Raw genomic sequence first — 21,239 nt, 5'->3', positions numbered from 1 at the left:
ATGTTTAATAAACTCAGAAGAAATCCATTTTAAACAGATCAGGCCTTCTACCTGCACACTGCTGGGCTGTGCTGGGAGCACTGACCCTTCTCCCCATCCCTCCTGCCCGCCCCCCCACCTCCTGCAGGGGTAGGGTCTACTGCTTCTCACTGTCGTGAGGCTATGGGATGCTTTCTGAGGATGATTTCTGGGCTCTGGTGATCAGACTGGGATCTGGTGGATTGAACAGAGAAATCCCAGTAATAACTGTGTATAGGGAAGCCTTGAGTGGAAGGCCACGAAAACGCTGCCTGGGAAGATTCCCCAGACACCCACCTGCTGATGGCGAACTCTATGAGTTTATTCAGCTGGCCTTGATCGAGTCCCTGCTGTTGGCTAAGTACACGCCACCCCTGAGCCTGCACAGGTGAGGGGAGCGAGTGCTTTGCTGAGCAGCTCAGTGGCAGGAGGGGCCATTTTTTTTTTTTTTTTATAATTAAGTTTATTTATTTTTAACTGAAGGATGAATGCTTTACAATATTGTGTTGGTTTCCGCCATACATCAACATGAATCAGCCATAGGTATACATATGTCCCCTCCCTCCTGAACCTCCCTCCCACCTCCCACCTCCTCCCACCCCTCTACGTTGTCACAGAGCCCCAGTTTGAGTTCCCTGAGTCATATAGCAAATTCCTATTGGCTATCTATTTTACATATGGTAATGTATATGTTTCTGTGTTATTATCTCTGTACTTGTTTTGGTTTTTTAATTTTTATTTTTTGGTCACACTGTAATGTTTGCAGGATCATGATTCCCCAACCAGCGATCAAACCCAGGCACCCCTGCAGTGGGACCATGGAGTCCTAACCACTGGACCACTGGGGAAATCCCCTGGAGTCATCACTTTTTTTCCAACAGGAAGGAGGTGGTCAGTGTGAGAAGGACACAAGTAACAAAGCAAATAAATTACAAGTGTATAGCTGTCTGGTGACTAGAGGAAAAAGTTCTGTGGTTGGAGGTTTTGTTTGTTTGGGCTTTTTTGATCATGATAACTGTCTAGATGGATTTGAAGTAATTATGACCTCAGCTGGCACATCCCCTGTATAGCTGAGCAATCCATGGGGCCCTCACGCCCCGTCAAGTGGCCTGTCTTATAGCCGGGAAGGGGGTTCCTTACATGGGGAGAAGCAGAGCCACACAGGATAGCAATTTGTTGGCCCAGGTGGTCAGGGTTTCTTCTTACTCTCAAAGCTTGAGTTTTTCTCCCAGAGATGGTGCGCGTTCCCTGGGTGTAGCCAGGGTGGAGAGCATTGATCCAACCCAACTTACTTGTCGGACCAGGGATCACCTTCCTTATCTCCTCTTGGTCCTACATCAGGGGCCAGAGCTGTCCCCGCTTGTGCCCACTACCTGACACTGGATTTGGGGCCAAGCTGCTGCCCTGGGTCACCCCATAAGGGAATTACCCTGAGCAGAGGGACCCAGGATGACCCTGCCCTGGCCTCACTGGTCAGCAGGGACATCAGTGAGTCCAGTGTCCACTATGATGAGGCTCCACTGCCAGGACTCCCACTGTGACCAGCCCTGGGTCCTAGGTGACTTGCACCACCGTCAACCATTAGCCCGAATGAGAAGTGAATTAGTCGGTCCACATAGGTATATCTAGATAGACAAACACATCAGGTATTGGCATTTTCTTGCCCCAGCAGAGTCCAGCCTTCAAAGGATAATACTCTAAAATGAGCCTGGGGGCTTTAGGGAGGCTGACTCACCTATGAGTGTTGAATGTGAACCACATCGGCCTCAAAAGTGTTGGTGGCCAGTGTGGAAGGACCCAGATAATAGTTGTCAGATAACAGAGGGGACCCTGAATTCTGAGGACTCAGCCATCCATGTAGTGATGTCGACGCAGAATGCTTGGGCTGTTATTGAATGTCTGCTTGGTTAATAAGGGGGCATGCTGTTTTGGTCCAAGGCTGAGTATTCCTCATCAGTCATTAAAATACGCAAAGACCTCTGCTTGTTAACCGTGCCCAATGGTTAGGAGTCTGCACAGTCATGGACTTGGTTTATGAGGCAGACGGCAGTGTGAAAAGTGTCTGGTGAAGGCTGGCCACCTATTCTTAGCCTTCCCTTTCATTTGGGGCTTTCTGAGAATAGAAGGCAAGGGAAGATGTTCTTACACAGCCTGGAAGGATGTAGCTGGGTGGTAGGGGGCAGAGATGAGCGATCACCACAGGGCAGGCCCTTTGTGGCAGGAAGGGCAGGGATCACATCTTTGTTTTCCTGCTGCCATGTGACAATTTCTTTTTTTTTTTTAACTTTTTATTTTATATTGGAGTATAGCTGATTAACACTATGATATGCTGGTGGGACAGCATATCCACCAGCCATACATATATATGTGTGTGTGGGTCTCAGCCATACATATACACGTATCCGTTCTCCCCCAAACTCCCTCCCATCCAGGCTTCCACGTAACACTGAGCCGAGTTCCCTGTGCTATTTCGTGGATCCTTGTTGGTTATCCATTTTAAATATAGCAGTGTGTACATGCATATGATGGTTTCTTTATAAGGATCCATGGTAGTTCTTTCCAAGCTCTATATGTGCATCTTAAAGAGTATATAGCTTGGTTCTGTTCATGAAGACGCGAGGCACGTTTGCTGAATTTAAAGGAACAGTTGGGCATTTGAGTTTTGGATTTTTTTCCCTTTAAGGAATCCAGACCTTAAGAGTGCCTCTGTGTGTGTGAGAGAGAGAAAGAGAGAATTTATAGCTGTTCAACTCATGAAGAGAATACGTGATTTAATAGCTTTTAGAAAACAAATCCTTATAAATACATAGAAAGATGTATCCTAATTTGATTATTTTTCAAAGAGCATGCTGGGAGTGGCTTTTAGATTAGGAAATTGTCAGATTGTGTGTTTGTGGGACTGGACCTAGTTTTCCAAGGTGAACCTCCAGGTCTGAGTGCTGGACAGGAGCCTGTGAGCCTCAGGGTACCCTACAGGGCTTGATGTGTCCTCTGTGGGTTCACTTGGCATTCGCAACTGGAGGACTGGCCTCACCATTTTTGAGGTGGGAGGAGGGGCAGCCCCAAATGCCAGAGGAGCTCGAGGGATTGTTAATGGAATTCCCTGCTGATGGTCCCACGGATTCCTCCTTGAATATGAGCCCTTGAAGACAGGAGTCAAGCCGGGGTCAGCTTTGCGGTCCCAACAGGCCAGGCTCGCTGTTGGTGTGGTTGGGCGGGTGGGCAGAATGCACTTGCCGGGCCTTTGCTGCAACCTTGGTTGTATCTTTGCTGCCCAGGGCTGACCACAGGGCTTCCTGGTTGACCCCTGTCAGGATGATTGAAGGAAGGGAGAGCTTGAAGCTGTACGGTCATTGTAGTCACCCTGGTTGCAGGTCGAGCCAAGTGTGTTTACCTGTCACCTGATGATGCTATTCTAGAAAGGAAGGCTTGGAGTTTGATGGAATTTGTTGGAATTTTCAGGGTCCGAAACCCATACACTTATTTCTGCCTGTGAATAGGTTGTCTAATGACAATCTAGAGGTGCATACCTAAAATAATATTTCACTTTTGACTTAACAACTCAGAACATTATCCAGAAGTAGACAGAGTAAATTATCATTTTAATCACATGCCCATTGGAGGAGATGTTGGTATTAGGTGAGAAGCAGCATACACAATTTATATATGTTACCGGTGCAGCAGCACATGTGACACCAAGTTAGTTCTGCTTACAAGGAGGGGCAGGAGTGGAGGGAGCACATGTCACTGGTTGACTCAGGCACAGGGTGTTTGGAGTGACAGTCTAGACACTGGCTGGGGTTGGAGGAGCTGCCAGAGCTAAGAGAGCCAAGATGACTCCATCAACTGAGTGGGGAGGGTTATGGGTCACGGTGCAGCCCCAGTGGCAGGAACTGGAGTGATAATGAAAACCCAGGAGCTCCTAGTCATGAACTGTTCTGTACCATGGACTTTATGTCTCTCTCTTAGTTTTTCTCATCTCCCCATTTCATAGATGAGGAGACTGAGGCTCAAGGATTAAGAAGTTTTCTAAGGTTCCGAAGCTTCCAGACTCCAGGATTGAAATCTCAGTCTGTCTGCCCCAGCACACATGCTCCTTGTAGCATCACACCATCCCTTGGGTGGGGAGCATGGCGATGCCTATCTCTGAGAGCTCTGGTGGATGGGAGTGGGACTAACTAGGCCCCTATCCCAGCCTGCAGCTACATTCCAGCCAGACCTGGCACCCAGAGGAACTGACCTCAGTAGATGAAGTGGCCCCTTCCTTCAACCACAGGGTCACAGGGGTCCTGGTGAGCCAAGTCCCTGGACTCATGGGGCTGCATAGAGAGCTCTTGCTTGCTCAAGAATTGGGTTCCTTTCAAATCCCCACCTATAAAATCAGTTCCCTACCCCTCGGTTAAGACCAGTGTCTCCCCAAGGCCATTGCCTCCAGTCTGGCTAACTGTTGGAAATCTGGCAACATTAGAGAAATGGAAATTCAGTGTAAGTTAACTGCAGAATAAAACTGCATATCTTATAAAAGGTCAGCATGTCATGAAGACACTGAAGGTGATGTCGGAGTGCTTCCAGTTTTCACACGTGGATGGACAAGGGTCACTGGAGAGAAAAGCAGGGAGAACATGCTGAGTGTTTTAGAAAGGACTTGATGTCAAAATATGAAGACGGGACTTGCCTGGTGGTCCAGTGGCTAAGACGCCACATTCCCAATGCAGGGGGCCCGGGTTCAATCCTTAGTCAGGGAACTAGATCCTGAATGCCACCTTAAAGATCAGAGATCCCATATGCTGCAACTAAGACTCGACATAGCCAAATAAATAAATATTTTTTAAAAAGATGAAGACAGGCTCTGAGAAAATCGATGAAGCCCTCAAATGGTTTGCAAAAATGACCTTTCTTATTAAAAATAAAATGTGAAACAAAAAGGTAGCCACATGGTTGGTCAGAAACAATACACACAGAACAAAGCAAAAAACATTTCATTTTTTTAATGACAAATTAGACCTTGGTTATAATTGCATGTTCTTAACCTAAATGTTGTCAAGTGAATATAAAATAGACATCCTAATTTTAGTCCTTTCCAAGGTAAAGATTGAATCAGATTTTTTTCTGATCACCACCACCCCCCACCATCAGCCAAATCACCTATTGTATTATGAAGTGATGGTCTTTATTCAAATGGATTTATTGTGACATTGCCAACCATCACCCAACCCGGTCCCTGTATCAGATATTCTGAGTTATCTAGGACCCATTCTTATTTCAGTTGGACAAAGGAAGATCAAGGAGGTTTGGGCAGGTGGTTTTCAGTTCTTTAGCATCTGGAAAGCATTTGTGTTTTGCCTAGTTATGTCCTGATATATATTCTTAATGGTCACTGAGAAATTCTCCTGGAGAAATGATGTCATCTGTGTTTCTAGTTGCTTTTGAAATCACGGCCAACCAGAGACGGTAAGTTTTGATCTTTTGGCTGTGCCACAAGGCATGTGGGACCTTAGCTTTCCAAACGGGGATGGAACCTGAGTCCCCTGCATTGGCAGCATGGAGTCTTACCTACTCGACCACCAGGGAAGTCCCTGAGACCATAAGTTTTATTTATTGCCTCCTACTGATTTTGATATTTTATTTAGTATGGTTTTAAAATTTAATATTTATCAGCTAAAGCTGGTTCCGACCACTGATATTTCAATATTTAACAGTATTTTAATACTAAAAACATATCTAATGCTCTAGGAAAAGGGCACACAGTACCAATGGGCTTCCCAGGTGGCTCAGTGGTAAAGAATCTGCCTGCCAATGCAGGAGATGCGAGTTTGGTCCCTGGGTCAGGAAGATCCACTGGAGGAGGAAATGGCAATCCATTCCAGTATTCTTGCCTAGAAAATCCCATGGACTGAAGAGCCTGGAGGGCTACAGTCCATGGGGTCTCAAAAGAGTGGGGCACGACTTAGCGACTGAGCACACTCCTGCACACACAGTGCCAAACTTATATGCAGTAAGAGGCACCTTGTCTGGTTTTGTTACTTGGCAGCGTACAATGTCTCCATCACGTCTCGTTTCTTCCCAGGGAGAATGTCAGGATTCAGCAAGGCAAGATGGGCTTGGCATTGAGGGTACAGTCTGAGAGTATGACAGCCTTTTAAAGACACCTTTCGTCTGATTTTTTTTTTTACGGACTTTATTTTAGAACAGTTTTAGCTTTACGGAAATTCCTGATCCATTTCATGACGCAGTTTTAACACCTAGATTTTTTTCCCTCTCTCTGCAGACGTCGCCTCATCTCCCAGCGATCATCCTTGGAGACCCTGGAAGACATTGAGGAGAATGCCCCTCTACGGAGGTCAGTTTTCTGGTTGCATTTATGTGTATGTGAATGGCCTGCAATACGAGAAGGAGGCCAAAGTTTGCTTTTCTTTTCCAGGTCTTTATTTACAGAATTAAATTCTAAAAATGACAATCTGATCCCCAGACTCAGTTTGGAAACCCCAACCCTTTGGAATATTAGAAGGAGAATGCTGTGAAATCCCAACCATGTACCAGGATAGCCCGGTGTGCGTGTGAATTCGGGTGCTATGACCCTTTCTTTTTGAAAATTGTTGCTTGATGGAGAAGAATGTGACCCTGCTCTGGCTTTTGCAGAGGGGACACAGGCATTGCAGTCTCTGACTTGGTTAACGGGGGCCCTAAGTTCCTCCACGGTCAGGTGCTGGGGACAAGGGTAAGACACCTATGAGTGCTCCCTCAGGGCTGAAAGTGTTCCGTTTCTCCCTCTGGATTAGAAAAGTGCTTTCAAGGCAACTTTTTTTGGGGGGATGGAGGGGGCGGTGGGCGACAGCAGTTGCGGAGCTGTGCCTGGCTTCTGACTGGCAGCTCTCCTTCCTGTCATCGTGCTCGGTTCCTCTAGCCCTCCTGGAGTGCAGGGGGCCCACACCACATCCCCCTCAGTCCTCACTGAAGCTCCTACTGGGCTGGCCGGTGGAGGAGAGGCTGAGGGAAGACGGGGTCAGCACAGGGGGCTGGGGCAGCGGGGTAGGCAGGTAGGATGGTGTGCTGCGGGTTTACGGGGGATGCTGGCAGGCTGAGATGGAGGGAGAGTCTCCCCCTGGAGCCGGCCCCTTCCCTGCACAGAGCCTCACTCCCAGGCCACAGGTCATGTCCATGGACCACCTGGTTATAAAGCGTGGAGCGCAGACAGGCCTGGGATCTGCTCCGAAGCGTCCGTGACTGTGAGTCTCATCACCGACATCATTCTAAACAGAAGGTCAGGGCCAGACAGTCTGATTTCCACTTTTGATGGCTTTTTGAAAACATCCAAGGGACTTCCCTCATGGTTCTGTGGCCAAGAGTCCATGCTCCCAATGCAGGGGGGCCCAGATTTGATACACAACTAAGCCCTGGCACGGCCAAATAGTAAATAAAATAAATATTGAAAAAAAGAAAATGTTCGTAGCAAGGGACCACGTTAGGCTGATGGCGTATGGCTGTGATCCACGTGGCCCGGGGCAAGTGTTCTCCTGTCAGTCTCTGTTAAGTGGCCCAAGTTAATTAGTGAATGCGGGGGAGAAACGTCCTCAAGTGGCACCGAGTGGCTTCGGCATTTGAGCACAATTGATGCCCATCAGTGAACAGAACTGCAAAGGCCCTGGAGTTTGGAGAGGCTGCAGGGAGCACGGTCATTCGAGCAAGGTGGTAATGTCACCCCCTTAGGGATTCCTGTGGTAAACAGGGGGCGTAGGAGGAGCCCGGTGCCGTGTTCCTGGTCAGGTGCCCCATCACCCCCGTACCCTCTCTCAGCATCGCCCAGGCTGGTCCTTTGTCCTCTGGCTCTCAGGCCTATGATGCCACAAACGGTCAGAGTGAAAATGGAATGGCTGATTTGCCTTAACTGTAAATTCATCCAGCTTCTACGTACAGAGTGCTGTTCTTAATTTCCAACAAATCTTGTGTAAATACAAAGTTTAAAAAATAAGTCAGAATCAAGGGAGTTGGGCAGTTTAAGAAGTCTAGATTTTCCCTAGTGGACTTTCTTTAATTAAAAAATTTCTGATGCTTACCATAGAAACAGACATAGAAATCAAACTCATGGTTATTGGAAGAGGTTGTCCTGTTCATGTCCAACTCTTTTGACTATAGCTGCCAGTCTCCTCTGTCCATGGGATTTCCCAGGCAAGAATACTGGAGTGGGTTACCATTTCCAACTCCAGGGGATCTTCCTGATCCAAGGATTGAACCCATTGGCAGGCAGATTCTTTACCACCGAGCCAGCAAGGAAGCCCCAAAGTGGGTAGGGGAGGGATAAATTAGGAATTTGGGATTAGCAGATACAAACAACTATGTATAAAATCAACAACAAGATCCTACTGTAGAGCACAGGGAACTGTCGTCAGTGTTCTGTAATAAGCCGTAATGGAAAAGAATAAATACACACAGAGAGAGACATACGTGAATCACTTCGCCATATACCAGAAAGCAACACAAAGTTGTAAATCAACTATACTTCGATAAAAAATTCTGATATGTACTTAGAAACTTGTTCCTAAGACATAAAAGTCGCAGAAGGGGCAACAGTTTGGGAGTCAGGGGATTTGAATTTTTGGCTCCATTTTTATACTAACTGCTTACATGGCTTTGGAAACTCATTTACTTATGCTGAGGCCTCCGTTTTCCCACCTGTAAAATGGAAGGGACAAATTGACTGATCTCTAAGGTCCTTTCCATTCTGTGAAATGAGTGTACCAGTAATGACGCCAAAGTGTTTTGGGAACTGCGGGGGCGGAAGGCTATTCGCCCAACTTGCTTTCAAAGTCAGCACTCAGAACAAACTGCTTCAAGGCATCTATTAAAAACCTTTTGCATAATTAGGTGTATCCTGTAATCAGTGCTAACAAGAAAGAGCTAATCTTTCATTAAATTAGTTTCTAATTTAATTCTATCCTAATTTAATTTTGCGTCACTTATAATGTATGGTTTTAAATGGATATTTACACATTAATGCAGGCAGCTTTGAAATTAGTTTCTTCCTTGCTTAACTTGCTTTAACCTGAGTGCTCAGTCTTCCGGTTTCCTTGGCAATTGTTGCCAATGCCACAGTTCTCTTAAAGTGTTTCTTAGGTCCGGGGTGGTGATAGCTGAACGCTTTAAAAACACACACACACACAACACAACATACAGCTTGCAATTCCAAGGGCTAGATCATCAGCACTGTTGTTGTTGTGTAGTCACTCAGTCGTGTCCAGCTCTTTTGTGATCCCATGGGCTACAGTGGGTCAGGCTCCTTCAATGTGTCCACGGAATTTCCCAGGCAAGAATACTGGAGCAGGTTGCCATTTTCTTCTCCAGGGGGATTTTCCTGACCCAGGGATCTAACCCACATCTCCTGCATTGGCAGGCAGATTCTTTATCACTGAGCCACCAGGGAAGTCCCTTTGCAGTTAGAATTGTATGCTAATATAGAAATAAGGCACCTCTTCAGTTATCTTTTGGGGCCTTTCCCAGATGGAGCTAATGGTAAAGAACCCACCTGCCAATACAGAGACGTAAGAGACACAGTTTCGATCCCTGTGTTGGGAAGATCCCCTGGAGTAGGAAATGGCAACCCACTCCAGTGTTCTTGCCTGGAGAATCACATGGACAGAGGAGCCTGGCAGGCTACAGTCCATAGGGTCACAAAGAGTTGGACATGACTGAAGCAACTTGGTGCTCAATTATCTTTTTAAAAGTTTCACTTTTCTCTTGCACATCACAAGTTAGTTTCTTGTATCCACCTTGAACTCCAAGACTTGAGCATTAACCGTGAGAGCCTTTAGATGGGGGTTTTCCACATTGTCTGGTGGTTACCTGGTCTCCCAGAAATAAGAACCTAGGCTGTCTGTTAGGTGTCCAGAAAAACCTCTGTTTGGCTAACCGCAGGTGTGGCAGCCATCACCACCGGCCCTGGTCTCCAGCCTGTCTGGGTTGAGGGGTGCTGTCTGCTGTACCATTCAGTAATTACCAGTGCCAACACACGCCAGTGCCCTTTTGCCAACTTCTGGTTCCAGCTGAAGACTGAAAGATTTTGTGTCTAAATCCGAGGGTAACAGCACCTCTTTCTGCAGGCATGGAGACTGGGAGCAGCTCAAGGTCATAGGAGGGTGTCGTCACAGTTCAGCTTTTAGCCCACTGCCCTCATCTAGACTCGGGAGCCTGGAAACTGTGCATCTGGGTAGGGGCAGTGGAGGAAGGGGCGAGGGCACAGGGTAAGTGTGTAAGGATGCTCCTGAATGCCTGTCCAGAAACCAGTGGAAGCACACATTTATGCCTTCAAGGATCCTCCTCTCTCCAGTGACTATATATTTCTAGAACTTTCTGCCGTGTGTGAGAGAGACAGTGGGGGACCTTGAGTGGCCTGCAGACTCTAACAGTCATTCTGGGGGTAGAACTGAGACCCTTCAAGGTGCTAGGTCTGCTCCCAAGTGCGGCCTTGAGAAGGCAGAGTGAGGCTGTAGCTCTTTGGACCCCAGGAAGGCTGGATCTGGGTTTGGAAGCTCAGAGTGGGGAGTGGGACCAGTGAGTGTCTTTCCTGATTCAAACCCTTCCTGAGGTCCACAGGAAGCATCTATAGAATGCCCTCAGGTGGGGCACTGCCTGTCTTTAAAAGAATCTATTTAAAAACCAAGAAATCAGGACCCTTAATAAAGGCTGCGGGTTTTTTTTTTTTTTTTTTTTTTTAATATTTTTTTGGCCACATTGCACAGCAAGTAGGATCTTAGTTCCCCAACTGGGGATCAGATCCCCCACACCCCATGCATTGGAAGCTCAGAGCCTTAATCACTAGACCATCAGGGAAGTCCCAGGACTACAGTTTTAAGAATATAGGAAGCAAATAGTAACAAAATATGCACCCTTTGTAGTTAAAAGTTTTAATAATAATCACAACACTTGAAATGTGTATATGAATATTTACGTGTGTGTACATATGGGCCTTCCCTGGTAGCTCAGACAGTAAAGAATCCACCTGCAATGCAGGAGACCTGGGTTCGATCCCTGGGTCGGGAAGATCCCCTGGAGAAGGGAATGGTTACCCACTCTAGTATTCTTGCCTGGAGAAACAGAGGAGCCTGACAGGCTACAGCCCATGGGGTCCCAAAGAGTGGGTTTCCCTGATTGCTCAGAGGGTAAGGAGTTCACCTTCAATGCCAGAGATCCAGGTTCGAGCCCTGGGTTGGGAAGATCCTCTAGAGAAGGGAATGGCTACCCACTCCAGCATTCTTGCCTGGAGAATTCCATGGACAGAGGAGCCTGGTGGGCTACAGTTCATGGGGGGTTCCAAAGAGTCAGACACAGCTGAGCGACTAACACACACACATATGGATGGACATGAACATGTGTATTTGAACGTATCACTTGACAGCGTATGAAGCTCTTATAGAAATCTTCAAGTGTAATTGTCACAAGAGCTCCAGGGGATATTACGAGTGATAGATCACTAGGGTTGGTAGTGAGCTGGAGTGGATGCTGGCAGGGTCACTCGGGCTGTGGCCATGAGCTGTGGACACTTCACTCTGGTGAAGTGGACATGACTGGCAGGGGATCTTCCTGCCTCTAGACCCAATGCCCAGGGAACCCCCCTTTCCTGATGAAAGTCACCAGGTACAGCTACCATGTCATTGCTTTGACCACTCATTCACTTCACTGTATTTTTTTTTCAAGATAAATTCTATTTTAAGGTGCTGTTTCTATGGGAAAAAAATAATTTTCAGTGCTCCCTAGGAAGCAGCTTCTAGGAAGACTGGCCCTTCCTGGAGGGCAGGAAAGGGGGTTTCAGGGGAATGTACACCCTGAAGTCTAGACCGGGGCTGTCCCCTAATTTCCCTTCAGGCCCCTGCGTAAGTGCGTGCTATGTCGCTTCTGTCGTATCCGACTCTTTGCAACCCCCTGGGCTGTAGCCCACCAGGCTCCATACCAGGGTAGCCATTCCCTTCTCCAGGGGATCTTCCCAACCCAGGGATTGAACCCATGTCTCTTAATGTCTCCTATATTGACAGGTGGATTCTTTACCATTAGTACCACTTGAGAAGCCCCTTTCAGGCCTCTGGGGGAGAGTAAAGATCAGAGCTGAGGGGCAGGTGTGTGACTCTGAACATTCCTTAATCCTTTGCCCCCACAAAGGGCCCCCATACCCCACTGCCCTCAGGTTTACCTCCTCCTTGGGTCACCTTGCTGTTTTCTTACCTGAAGCCTCCAAGTTCAGAACTGACTGAACTCAGGTGACAGCCCAGCTCAGACCCTCAGTGTGGCTTTGGGAACCTGGGCACCACTTCTTGGGACCCACATCTGATGTGATCCCAGAAACCAGCCCTCGGGGTCTATGGTCAGAAAGGTTTAAGTAAACAAAAAATTTTGGCAGCAAAAACCCAACTAGAGAGGACGTTGCTCCCTTTCTCAAGATAAGACCAAACTTCAGATTCTCATTTGTTGGGATTTTGCTTTTTATCTTAGCTGTTGTTGCAGTTATGTGTCTTAGAATTTTGCCAGGTAACTTTGAAAAAATATACACAAATAAAACCTTTCTGCTCTGTTATTCCTGCAGTGCATGCACATGTCATATATTCTAGGGAAAATTAATTAGAATCCAAGTCAATTTGTTGAACAAATATTTATTTAAAATTTATCTAAAAAAACAAAAACAAACAGCCACTAGCCAGGTCTCTGCTTCTCATTCAAAGTAAAGCTGTGACTTCCAAACATAGCCAAGGTGAGTGTTGAGGCAATAGTCCAGGGGACTCAAGCCAGAGTCCTGCTATAGAAGAAAAATGATTCAGGGTTGTTTTTAAACTGAATTTGCCAGTGTTTTTCCCTGCCTCTGAATTCGTTGAATTTCCAGTTTTCCGTTCCTGATACCTGTGTCGATGTGGAAGGATTCTTTTTTAAGATGACGGGAACACATAATGTCTTTGGAATCCATGTAGGTTATGTTATTGGAATTAAGGGCAATAGCTTTCATTAGCTGGCTCTTCAGAGCCATATAAATTATTATCAAGGAAGTATTCTCAAGGAAGTTGTCTGTCTGTTGGATTGTTTTTTTTTTTTTAAGCTTCCTCGCTTCTAGCCACAAGGTCCTCGTTATCCTTGGGGTGACTCAAACCGTTCGTCTGGTCTTTCCTTCCTGTCTTTGTGTGGAGATGTCTCAGCTATCCGAGACCGACTGACTGTGTTTTTGAAATGGCTTTGTTTTTCAGATGTCGAACTCTCTCAGGTTCGCCCAGACCAAAGAACTTTAAGAAGATTCATTTTATCAAGAATATGCGGCAGCATGATACCAGGAATGGCAGGTAGCGTGCTGACAGGAGCTTTGGGAGGGGGCTGGTCCTGCAGGGGAGGGAAGTGGGGACCCTTTGCATGGTCAGACCTCACGGAGTGAAGCCCACTAATGAACATGATCTCACGTAACCTTCCCAAACAGACCACTCTTTCCACCCCTCTCCCACCAGAATCATGCCAAGAAGTCTGTAGAAAATGGTAACCCAAGGCTTGGGTTTTTTAGACCAAAACTGAATTTTCAATAGTACTGAAATATATTTGTATTAGGAAACTTTGAACAGAAAAACAGTTGAGTTTTTTTGGCGAGGGTTTGTCGTCGTTTCTTTTTCTGCTTTGTTGGGTTTTGTTTTCTGTTTTCACCAGGGCTCTGCGCTCTGGTCAGTAAATATCCTGCTAGATCTTGGGCCTAAAGCCGGGTTTGGCTCTCTCTCTCTGATGATGTTCATTAAGAGAGGAGGATCCTGATTTTGCCAGCAGATTCGTCCCGGGCGCCAGTTCAGACTCCTGGGCCAGCTGACGTCTGTGAGCATGTGTTTCTCCAGCAAAGAGTTGCTCTTCGGGAAAGCGCTGTAACATGAAAATTATGGTTAACATGTATATGTTGTTGTTGTTAAGTCGCTCGGTCGTGTCCGACTCTTTGCGACCCCATGGACTGTAGCACGCTGGGTTTCCCTGTCCTTTAACATTTCCCGGAGGTCCTAAAACTCACATGCATTGCGTCAGTGATGCCATCCAACTATCTTATCCTCTGTCATCCCCTTCTACTCCTGCCTTCAATCTTTCCCAGCATCAGGGCCTTTTCTAATGAGTCAGCTCTTTGCATCAGGTGGCCAGAGTATTGGAGCTTCAATTTCAGCATCAGCACTTCCAATGAATATTCAGGGTTGGTTTCCTTTAGGATTGACTGGTTTGATCTCCTTGCAATCGAAAGAACTTGCAATACGATCTTGGTATTAAAACTGTCCTGGTGACAAGTGGACATGAATCTTTGTTGCCAGCGTAGATTATGATTGAATGGTGAAGCCCATTAATGGTAGCCTCACGGTAGTGCTGAGAATAGGGCGCTAAGACCTCTTAGGATCCCTGAAACTCTGTTGCCTGGGGGTGGCTCCTCCTCTCTGATCTGTGACCTAGATCGTAGCTAGAGACACGTCCCAGAGTGGACTTCCTAACACAAGACAATTTCGTTTAATCTCCTCCTGATTTTCAGAAGCTCATATGGGCCCCACTAATTTTTTCTAATCTATATCAAATGAAAATTGCTAAAAACTTAGACTCATGGCATGATTAAGGCCCAGCATCACTATAATTTAGTGTAAAATACACTGTACAACCTGAATAACTAACAATTACAGTGTGTAAAGACTTCTTTTCCTGAAGTTTTTAAACCTCTCTTGAATAGAGAACATAATTTTATAGCTATTCAACAATTTCAGAATGGCACGATTGAATTCTCCCGTCAGATAATTTTTACGAATCAGTATGCATTCCTATTTTAAGTACAAAGCTTTTAGTTAAAATGAACCCAAGAGTCATCTGTGAAATAAAATACACTCTGGGTTTCTTTCTCTCACCCTGATTTCACTGTCACAATTACTGTGCCTTATGCATTTAACCACCATGTTTTTCTTTTCTGTAGTGTCTTTTACTTACTGAATCTGAACCTTACTTGTACCATTTTTAGTATAAATTACTCATCATTTATTTATGTTGGTGTTTTTGTTCATAATCTCTTGAACCGTAAACAAACATATAAAACCACGAGTTCCTAAATAAAATCAATGACAAAGCCAAAAAATGGGCCAAATTAATAGTATTCCCCACTTTTCAATGCTGTCGAGGATACAGAGTCAGATAATCACCTGGCATGGTTTGCAGTGAGTGTTGTACTAGTCGCTCAGTCATGTCTGACTCTTTGTAGCCCCATGGACTGTAGCCCGCCAGGCTCCTCTGTCCAAGCAAGAATATTGGAGTGGGTAGCCATTCCCTTCTCCAAGAGATCTTCCCAACCCAAGGATCGAACCTGGGTCTGCTGCACTGCAGGCAGATTCTTTACTGTCTGAGCCACCAGGGAAGCAGTGAAGGGATGTAGTTAAAAGATTTGGACTAATGGGATCACCAGTGTCTAGCATATATGGAAGCTGCCTTTCCTGGCACACTTTTGACCCAAAAACAACAGAAATAGCCCAGAAAACATGCAATTGCTGGTAGTCTCGCTGGGGAATTTTCAGATGGAACCAGGAAGGACTTCAGATCATCTGAAGATCTAAGAACTGGAATTTCAGGCAGAAAATCAAGCCCTCAGCACTGGCTGTAGGCTGCGATGACAGCCGGTCATACCTGCACAGGTGAGAACTGCTTTTATGTGCCAGCGAGGATGAAAGGGCTGGAGATGCACCCCTTCCTCCCTTCCAGCTGATTCAGTAGCAGGGATAGACCGTTCTTAGATGAAAGGAAGAACTCAGGAGCACACCAGGAAGAGCCTAGAATTTCCGAGGTGACAGAAGGAAATTGTGGTCAAGAGCTGATAAGTGGGAAGAGAAGATCCAGCTTTTTGAGAAGGGCAAGGAGAGGCCCCCACGGCAGCCAGGCAGCAGGCAGAGCACCTCCAGTCCTGCTGGAGGTGGCCAGGGGCAGGGCTGAGCTCAGGGCAGCGGTGCTGGGTACCAGGGGGCCTGGGTGTGCTCTAAGGAGGGAGGGACTGGGAAGATGGCTGGGGTGGCGGGGGGGTGGGGCGCGGGTGGTGGGCCTCTGATACCCGCCCTCAGGCGTGCAGGGCACACACACAGCACCACACCTACTGCTTCTCGCAGCCCAATGTTGGAGCCTCTCGACTCAGGTTCCTGCCACGTTGGGAGGAAAGAGGCTTTGCCGAGATGGAAAGAGGCTTTGCCGAGACGGAAAGAGGCTTTGCCGAGACGCCTGGAGAACTCAAAGGGGGACTTCCCTGAGGGGCCAGTGATTAAGGCTCCACGCTTCCAATGCAAAAGACGAGGGTTCGGTCCCTGGCTGGGGAATTAAGATCCCACATGCTGCACAGCCCGTGCATGCTCAGTTGTGCCCAGCACTGCAGCCCCATGAGCTGTAGCCCACCAGGCTCCTCTGGCCATGGGACTTTCCTGGCAAGAATTCTGGAGTGGGTTGGCATGTCCTTCTCCAGAAATGATGTGAAGTCTTTAAAACAACTGTTCACACATGTGTGAGCAAACTATATGTCATGGTAGAAAGGAGTCCAGGGCCCCGTGTCCTGGCATCTGGAGGGGACCCTTGAACATTCTGAGGATGGTCAGTGGGGACTGGGAGCTGCCGCTTGGTTAGTAGAGAAGAGCCAGTCAGCGTCCACTCTCATCTGCATGAGGATGTTAACTGGAAGTGAAGACAGATCTCGGCCCTCAGGGAGGAGACACCCTTGAAAATGACAAACATTATGAGGCCAAAGCGGGTGCCAACAGGGAGCTGACTGCTGGCCAGGTAGAGCTGGGTCATCAGAATGGAAGGTGAGCGTGAAGACTGAAGACCAGCCACCGGCCAAAGACACGTTCATGTCCAGTGACCCTCATGGTCCTGTTAGGACAGGACCTCTCCTCTGGGCACTTCCAGCCTCAGGACTCAAAATGTTTGAGAGCAATGGGAGACAAGAGCCATGGCTTCAAGTGGGCATCACCCTCCCCCAAACATTATTTCACACGCTTTTGAAGTCATCTGGTTTTCGAATGTCTGCCTTGAACACAGTCGATGGCTGCCACGTGCACTGGAAGTGCTCCCTTCCTGGGTTTGCCGTGGGAATCATTGCCTTCTGCAGACAAAGAAATACTTTCTGCAGTGCGTGGACTGGTCTGTCTTGTCCGTTGACAGAAATTTTCAAAGAGACTTAAAAAGATTTGAAATAGTGGACAGAGATGTGTGCCAGAGGGTTCTCTCTCTAAAGTGCAAACTCAGTAGGAAAAACAAAAATATGAAAGATTCCAACACCTTTCATCTGCTTTGTAAAGTAAGATGTTAAAAAAAAAAAAATGCAGTAACTGAAGTCAAGTTGTCACTTCTCATTTTATACTGAAAATTGTGGAGGGAACTAGGCAAATGGGTAATAACTAAATTAAAACCTTGTTTGTCATCTCATCAGTTCCGATCTGTCAGCTTCGTTTAGTTTGAAAGATGTGTTGGAGGAAGTAGCACATTTCAAAAAACAAAACAGCTAGTCACCAGCTCTGAACAGGCCTTCTAGAAAGCAGAAATATGTCATCATCGCCTTTTCTCCCTGAAACAAAGCCTTCTGATTCGATAGATGCATGGCGTCTTCTGTGAGACTCCGTGAAATGTCTGCTTCTTCCCCAGCATGCTTTTCTCCTCCCAAAACTTTTGTTTTTTATTAAAAGACTAGACCCTTCCATCCCCCGGCAGCAGTAGGCTGGAAGAGAAGCATCTTTATCAGTGTCATCATCTGTGTTTATAACCAGTTGTCAGCAAAACCTCCGACCTAAAGGACATCGAGTGGATAGACTTGAAGGAAGTGGAAGCAAGGGTTAGTCGCTCAGTCGTGTCTGACTCTTTGCAACCCCATGGACTGTAGCCCGCCAGGCTCCTCTGTCCATGGGATTCTCCAGGCAAGAATACTGGAGTGGGTTGCCATGCCCTCCTCCAGGAGATCTTCCTGACCCAGGGGTCGAACCCAGGTCTCCTGCATTGCAGGCGGATTCTTTCCTGTCTGAGCCACCAGGAAGCCCTGAGGAAGGCTTTAGTAACCTCCAGACCTCTCTGAGACTTCCTGGGCCCAGCCTCTTCTGCCACCAAACTGTCTCCCAGAGATGCTCTCAAACTGATCCATTGATTTTCTTCTGCTTCTTCCCTGGTTCTCTGAGCCACTGGAGGAAGGAGGAGCCAGACCATAGCCACCAGGGACAAACTGGTGCTGGCACTGGCTCAGCACTGCATGCAGGGTTTATAACAGTCTTATTATCCGTATTTCTTGTTTGTTTGTTTCTTTAATTAAGGGTTTTGTTTTGTTTTTTGGCCATGCCTTGAAGCATGTGGGCTCTTAGTTCCCTGACCAGGGATTGAACCTGTGCCCCCTGTATTGGAAGCTCAAGAGTCTTAACCAGTGGACCGCCAGGGAAGTCCCTGTCCATACCTCTTTAAGAAGCACAGCAGGTATGCTGGCTTTTTCTGTGACTTTTCCCGAGACTTTTGAGAAAATGATTTTCAAACATAAGCAACCATGGTTCTCCTGAGCAGATGTATTAATACCTTGCTGTAAAGTGCTCAGCCTGAGAATGCTTGTTGCTTCTTTCTAACCAGTTTGATTTACAGGAAATAAAGTGAGTCACAGAAAAAAACAGTGTAAGGGATTGGAGAGGGCTCCTTCTCTTGGTAATTCTGTCTCAGCACTGCTTGATGAGGGCCTGGGAGCCTGGGAGAGACCAGACCTTGGTCTCCACCAGTGGTACCTGGCCGTGTGAGAGGGAAACCATCATTAGGGCTGGTGGGAGGCCCAAACCATGCCCAGGACGTGGATGCCAGTGCTGTCCTGGAAGAGCAAGGACGAGAGGGCCCCAGAGGGGACTTCTGTGACACCGCACTCAGCTAGTCTTCCTCCTGTCATTCTCTTGGGCTGGATGATGTCCCTCCCAAATTCTTATGCTGAGTCCCAGCCCTCTGTACCTCAGAATTTGACCTTATTTGGAAATAGAGTTGTGGCAGATGTAATGAGTTAAGAGGAGATTGTGCTGGGGGAAGGTGGGCTCCTCATCTCATGACTGGTGTCCTTATAAAAGGGGGAACCTTGGGGACAGAACCTTGTGTAGGCTCCTGTCCTGCTGCCCTAAGACAAGGAGCTCCCAGAAGCTGGGACAGATCCTGCCCTCAGGGGAGCCTTGGTCTCCATGGCCATGAGATGATTGATTTCTGTTGTGGAAGCCACAGCCAAGGAGCGGGGCACACGGGCTCCTTGTTACAGCAGCCCCAGCGAACTCACACGCTCCCTTAGGCTCTCTCGCTGCAGTCTCATGGGCTTTGTCACTTCCTGTCTCCCATCCCCTCTCCTCACTGCATACCCAGCCCTGGGGGTGCTCACCCAGCCACTGCTCAGTCACCATCGCCATCTTAACTGCCCCAGGCCCCCCGAGCCCCAGGTCCAGCTCTGCTAAATTATTCACAGTAACTGCTTGGTAAAGGGGAAGAGGTCAGTAAACAGTGGGCAAAAATACTCACAAAATGACATAAGTAGTTTTCACTTTTGGCCACACCAGTATGTGAGATCTTAGTTCCCTGATCACGGATCAAACCTACATCCCCTACCTTGGAAGCTCAGAGCCTTAACCACTGGACCACCAGGGAAGTCCTAACTTACGTAGTTTAAATACCTCGGATTTCATTTCAGGCACGTGGCGATCAGCCATTCCTCAGATGTGTGATGCCAGGTCTTTCTGTGCAGTGAGGCTCCTGAGCAGAGTGAGTTGTGACGTTGACCTCACGCTATCACTGTTCACACAGTGTTCTAGAGAGCGGCCTACCAGCCTGAGCTTTGGGCGTGCCGTGGTTGTTGGTTAAAGTGATTTACAGAGGGGAGTGGAGACCATGGTGCGTCAAGCATGGGACGTCAGTGAAGGGAGTTTCACTGCGCACTTTGTTCCTCCACTGGGCCTTCTGCTCCTCCTCTCAGCCTTGTGTGTGCTGGGTCGATCAGTAGCGTCTGACTCTGCAACACCATGGACTGTAGCCCACCAGGCTCCTCTGTCATGGGATTTCTTAGGCAAGAACACAAATGGGTTGCCATTTCCTCCCCCAGGGGATCTTCCCAACCAGGGTTCGAACCCGAATTTCTTGCATCTCCTACATTGGTGGGCGGATTCTTTACCACAGGCATTACCCAAGAAGTGCAATCCAGTATGACCTTATACCAAATGATCACGTCTGCAGAGACCCTTTTTCCAAGTAAAGCCATGTCCGCAGGGATTAAGACCTGAATATGTCTTTTGGGGGAATTCGGTTCAACCCACAACACCAGCATTTTTAAGTGTGTTCTCCCTTGCTTCCTTGGCTGTAGAGAAGGAGGTACAGAATTTGAGAATGTGCTTCTACACGGTGCCCAGTGCCCACCATGGGCCCCTGGGCGGTGGGCACCCTGGGCTGTGTTCATATATCACTGTGTTCACCCTCCGCTGCTGCAAATGTGATTTTCTTTGCTTTAGACTTTCAAAGTTGGTTGCCTGTTTTTAATGTCCTTAAGTGAATACCATTGCTATCATGGAATATTCCACGTGGAAGAGATCAAAACTTCTTACAGCCAACAGAGACTCCCCAGGGGGCTGGAAATAGAACAAGAAGCCAGTATTTGGCGTATGAGAGAACACTTAAGGATCTTGGATGGTGTTAGACGTTGCGTGGTCAGATATTTTGAAAGCAGACGCAGTGAAAGTGGTCTGCAGTCCTGGATCAGCTGTGGTGACCCTCATGCATCTCCACGCTGTTTCTGAGGGCTCCAGCATCTCACAGGCAAAGCGTGCCTTTGGAGGCTTTGTGGTCTGAAGCTGTAAATTCCCTCATACCAGAAACACTTTCCTAAGCCCGGAAATGGAGCTACATAAAGAAGATCAGACGGTGTTCCAGCAGATGAGCACACTCAATGTTTCCTAAGGGCTCAGAAAACATGGTATGTCCAGAGGGAACTCTGCCCACGTGAGCAGCAGCCCTGGGGAACTTTCCCGCTTGCTATTTTTTTCCCCTCCAGCAGATGTTTGTATGGAAATGTGATCTTTAATTCCTTAAAGACCCATCTCCCCGGAGTTAATCCCTCTTTTGAAGTCCTAATCTTTTGTGTAATGCTTTTTGGTCATCTTGACTCCAAGTGTTATATGTTACAGATGGAAAATTCTGTGGGCTTCTTGCATGACATTTGGGCCCAGAGGAAGATAACTGTAGTGCTG

At 47.3% G+C, this 21,239-nt stretch overlaps 1 protein-coding gene across 2 annotated transcripts in view; it reads left to right on the top strand.

Moving 5' to 3' along the window:
- CABLES1 (Cdk5 and Abl enzyme substrate 1) overlaps nt 1-21,239 on the top strand; it is a 102,329-nt gene that overhangs the window by 41,345 nt on the left and 39,745 nt on the right. For both annotated transcript variants that reach the window (XM_070778838.1, XM_019986926.2), the window contains exons 2-3: nt 6,287-6,358; nt 13,236-13,328. In XM_070778838.1, the coding sequence (XP_070634939.1) occupies nt 6,287-6,358; nt 13,236-13,328 (165 nt within the window). The remainder of the gene's footprint in view (nt 1-6,286; nt 6,359-13,235; nt 13,329-21,239) is intronic.

This window comes from Bos indicus, chromosome 24 (assembly GCF_029378745.1).
Source record: "Bos indicus isolate NIAB-ARS_2022 breed Sahiwal x Tharparkar chromosome 24, NIAB-ARS_B.indTharparkar_mat_pri_1.0, whole genome shotgun sequence".
Taxonomy (NCBI): domain Eukaryota; kingdom Metazoa; phylum Chordata; class Mammalia; order Artiodactyla; family Bovidae; genus Bos; species Bos indicus.
The sequence above is the reverse complement of the archived record's forward strand: the minus strand, read 5'-3'. Positions and strand labels throughout refer to the sequence as shown.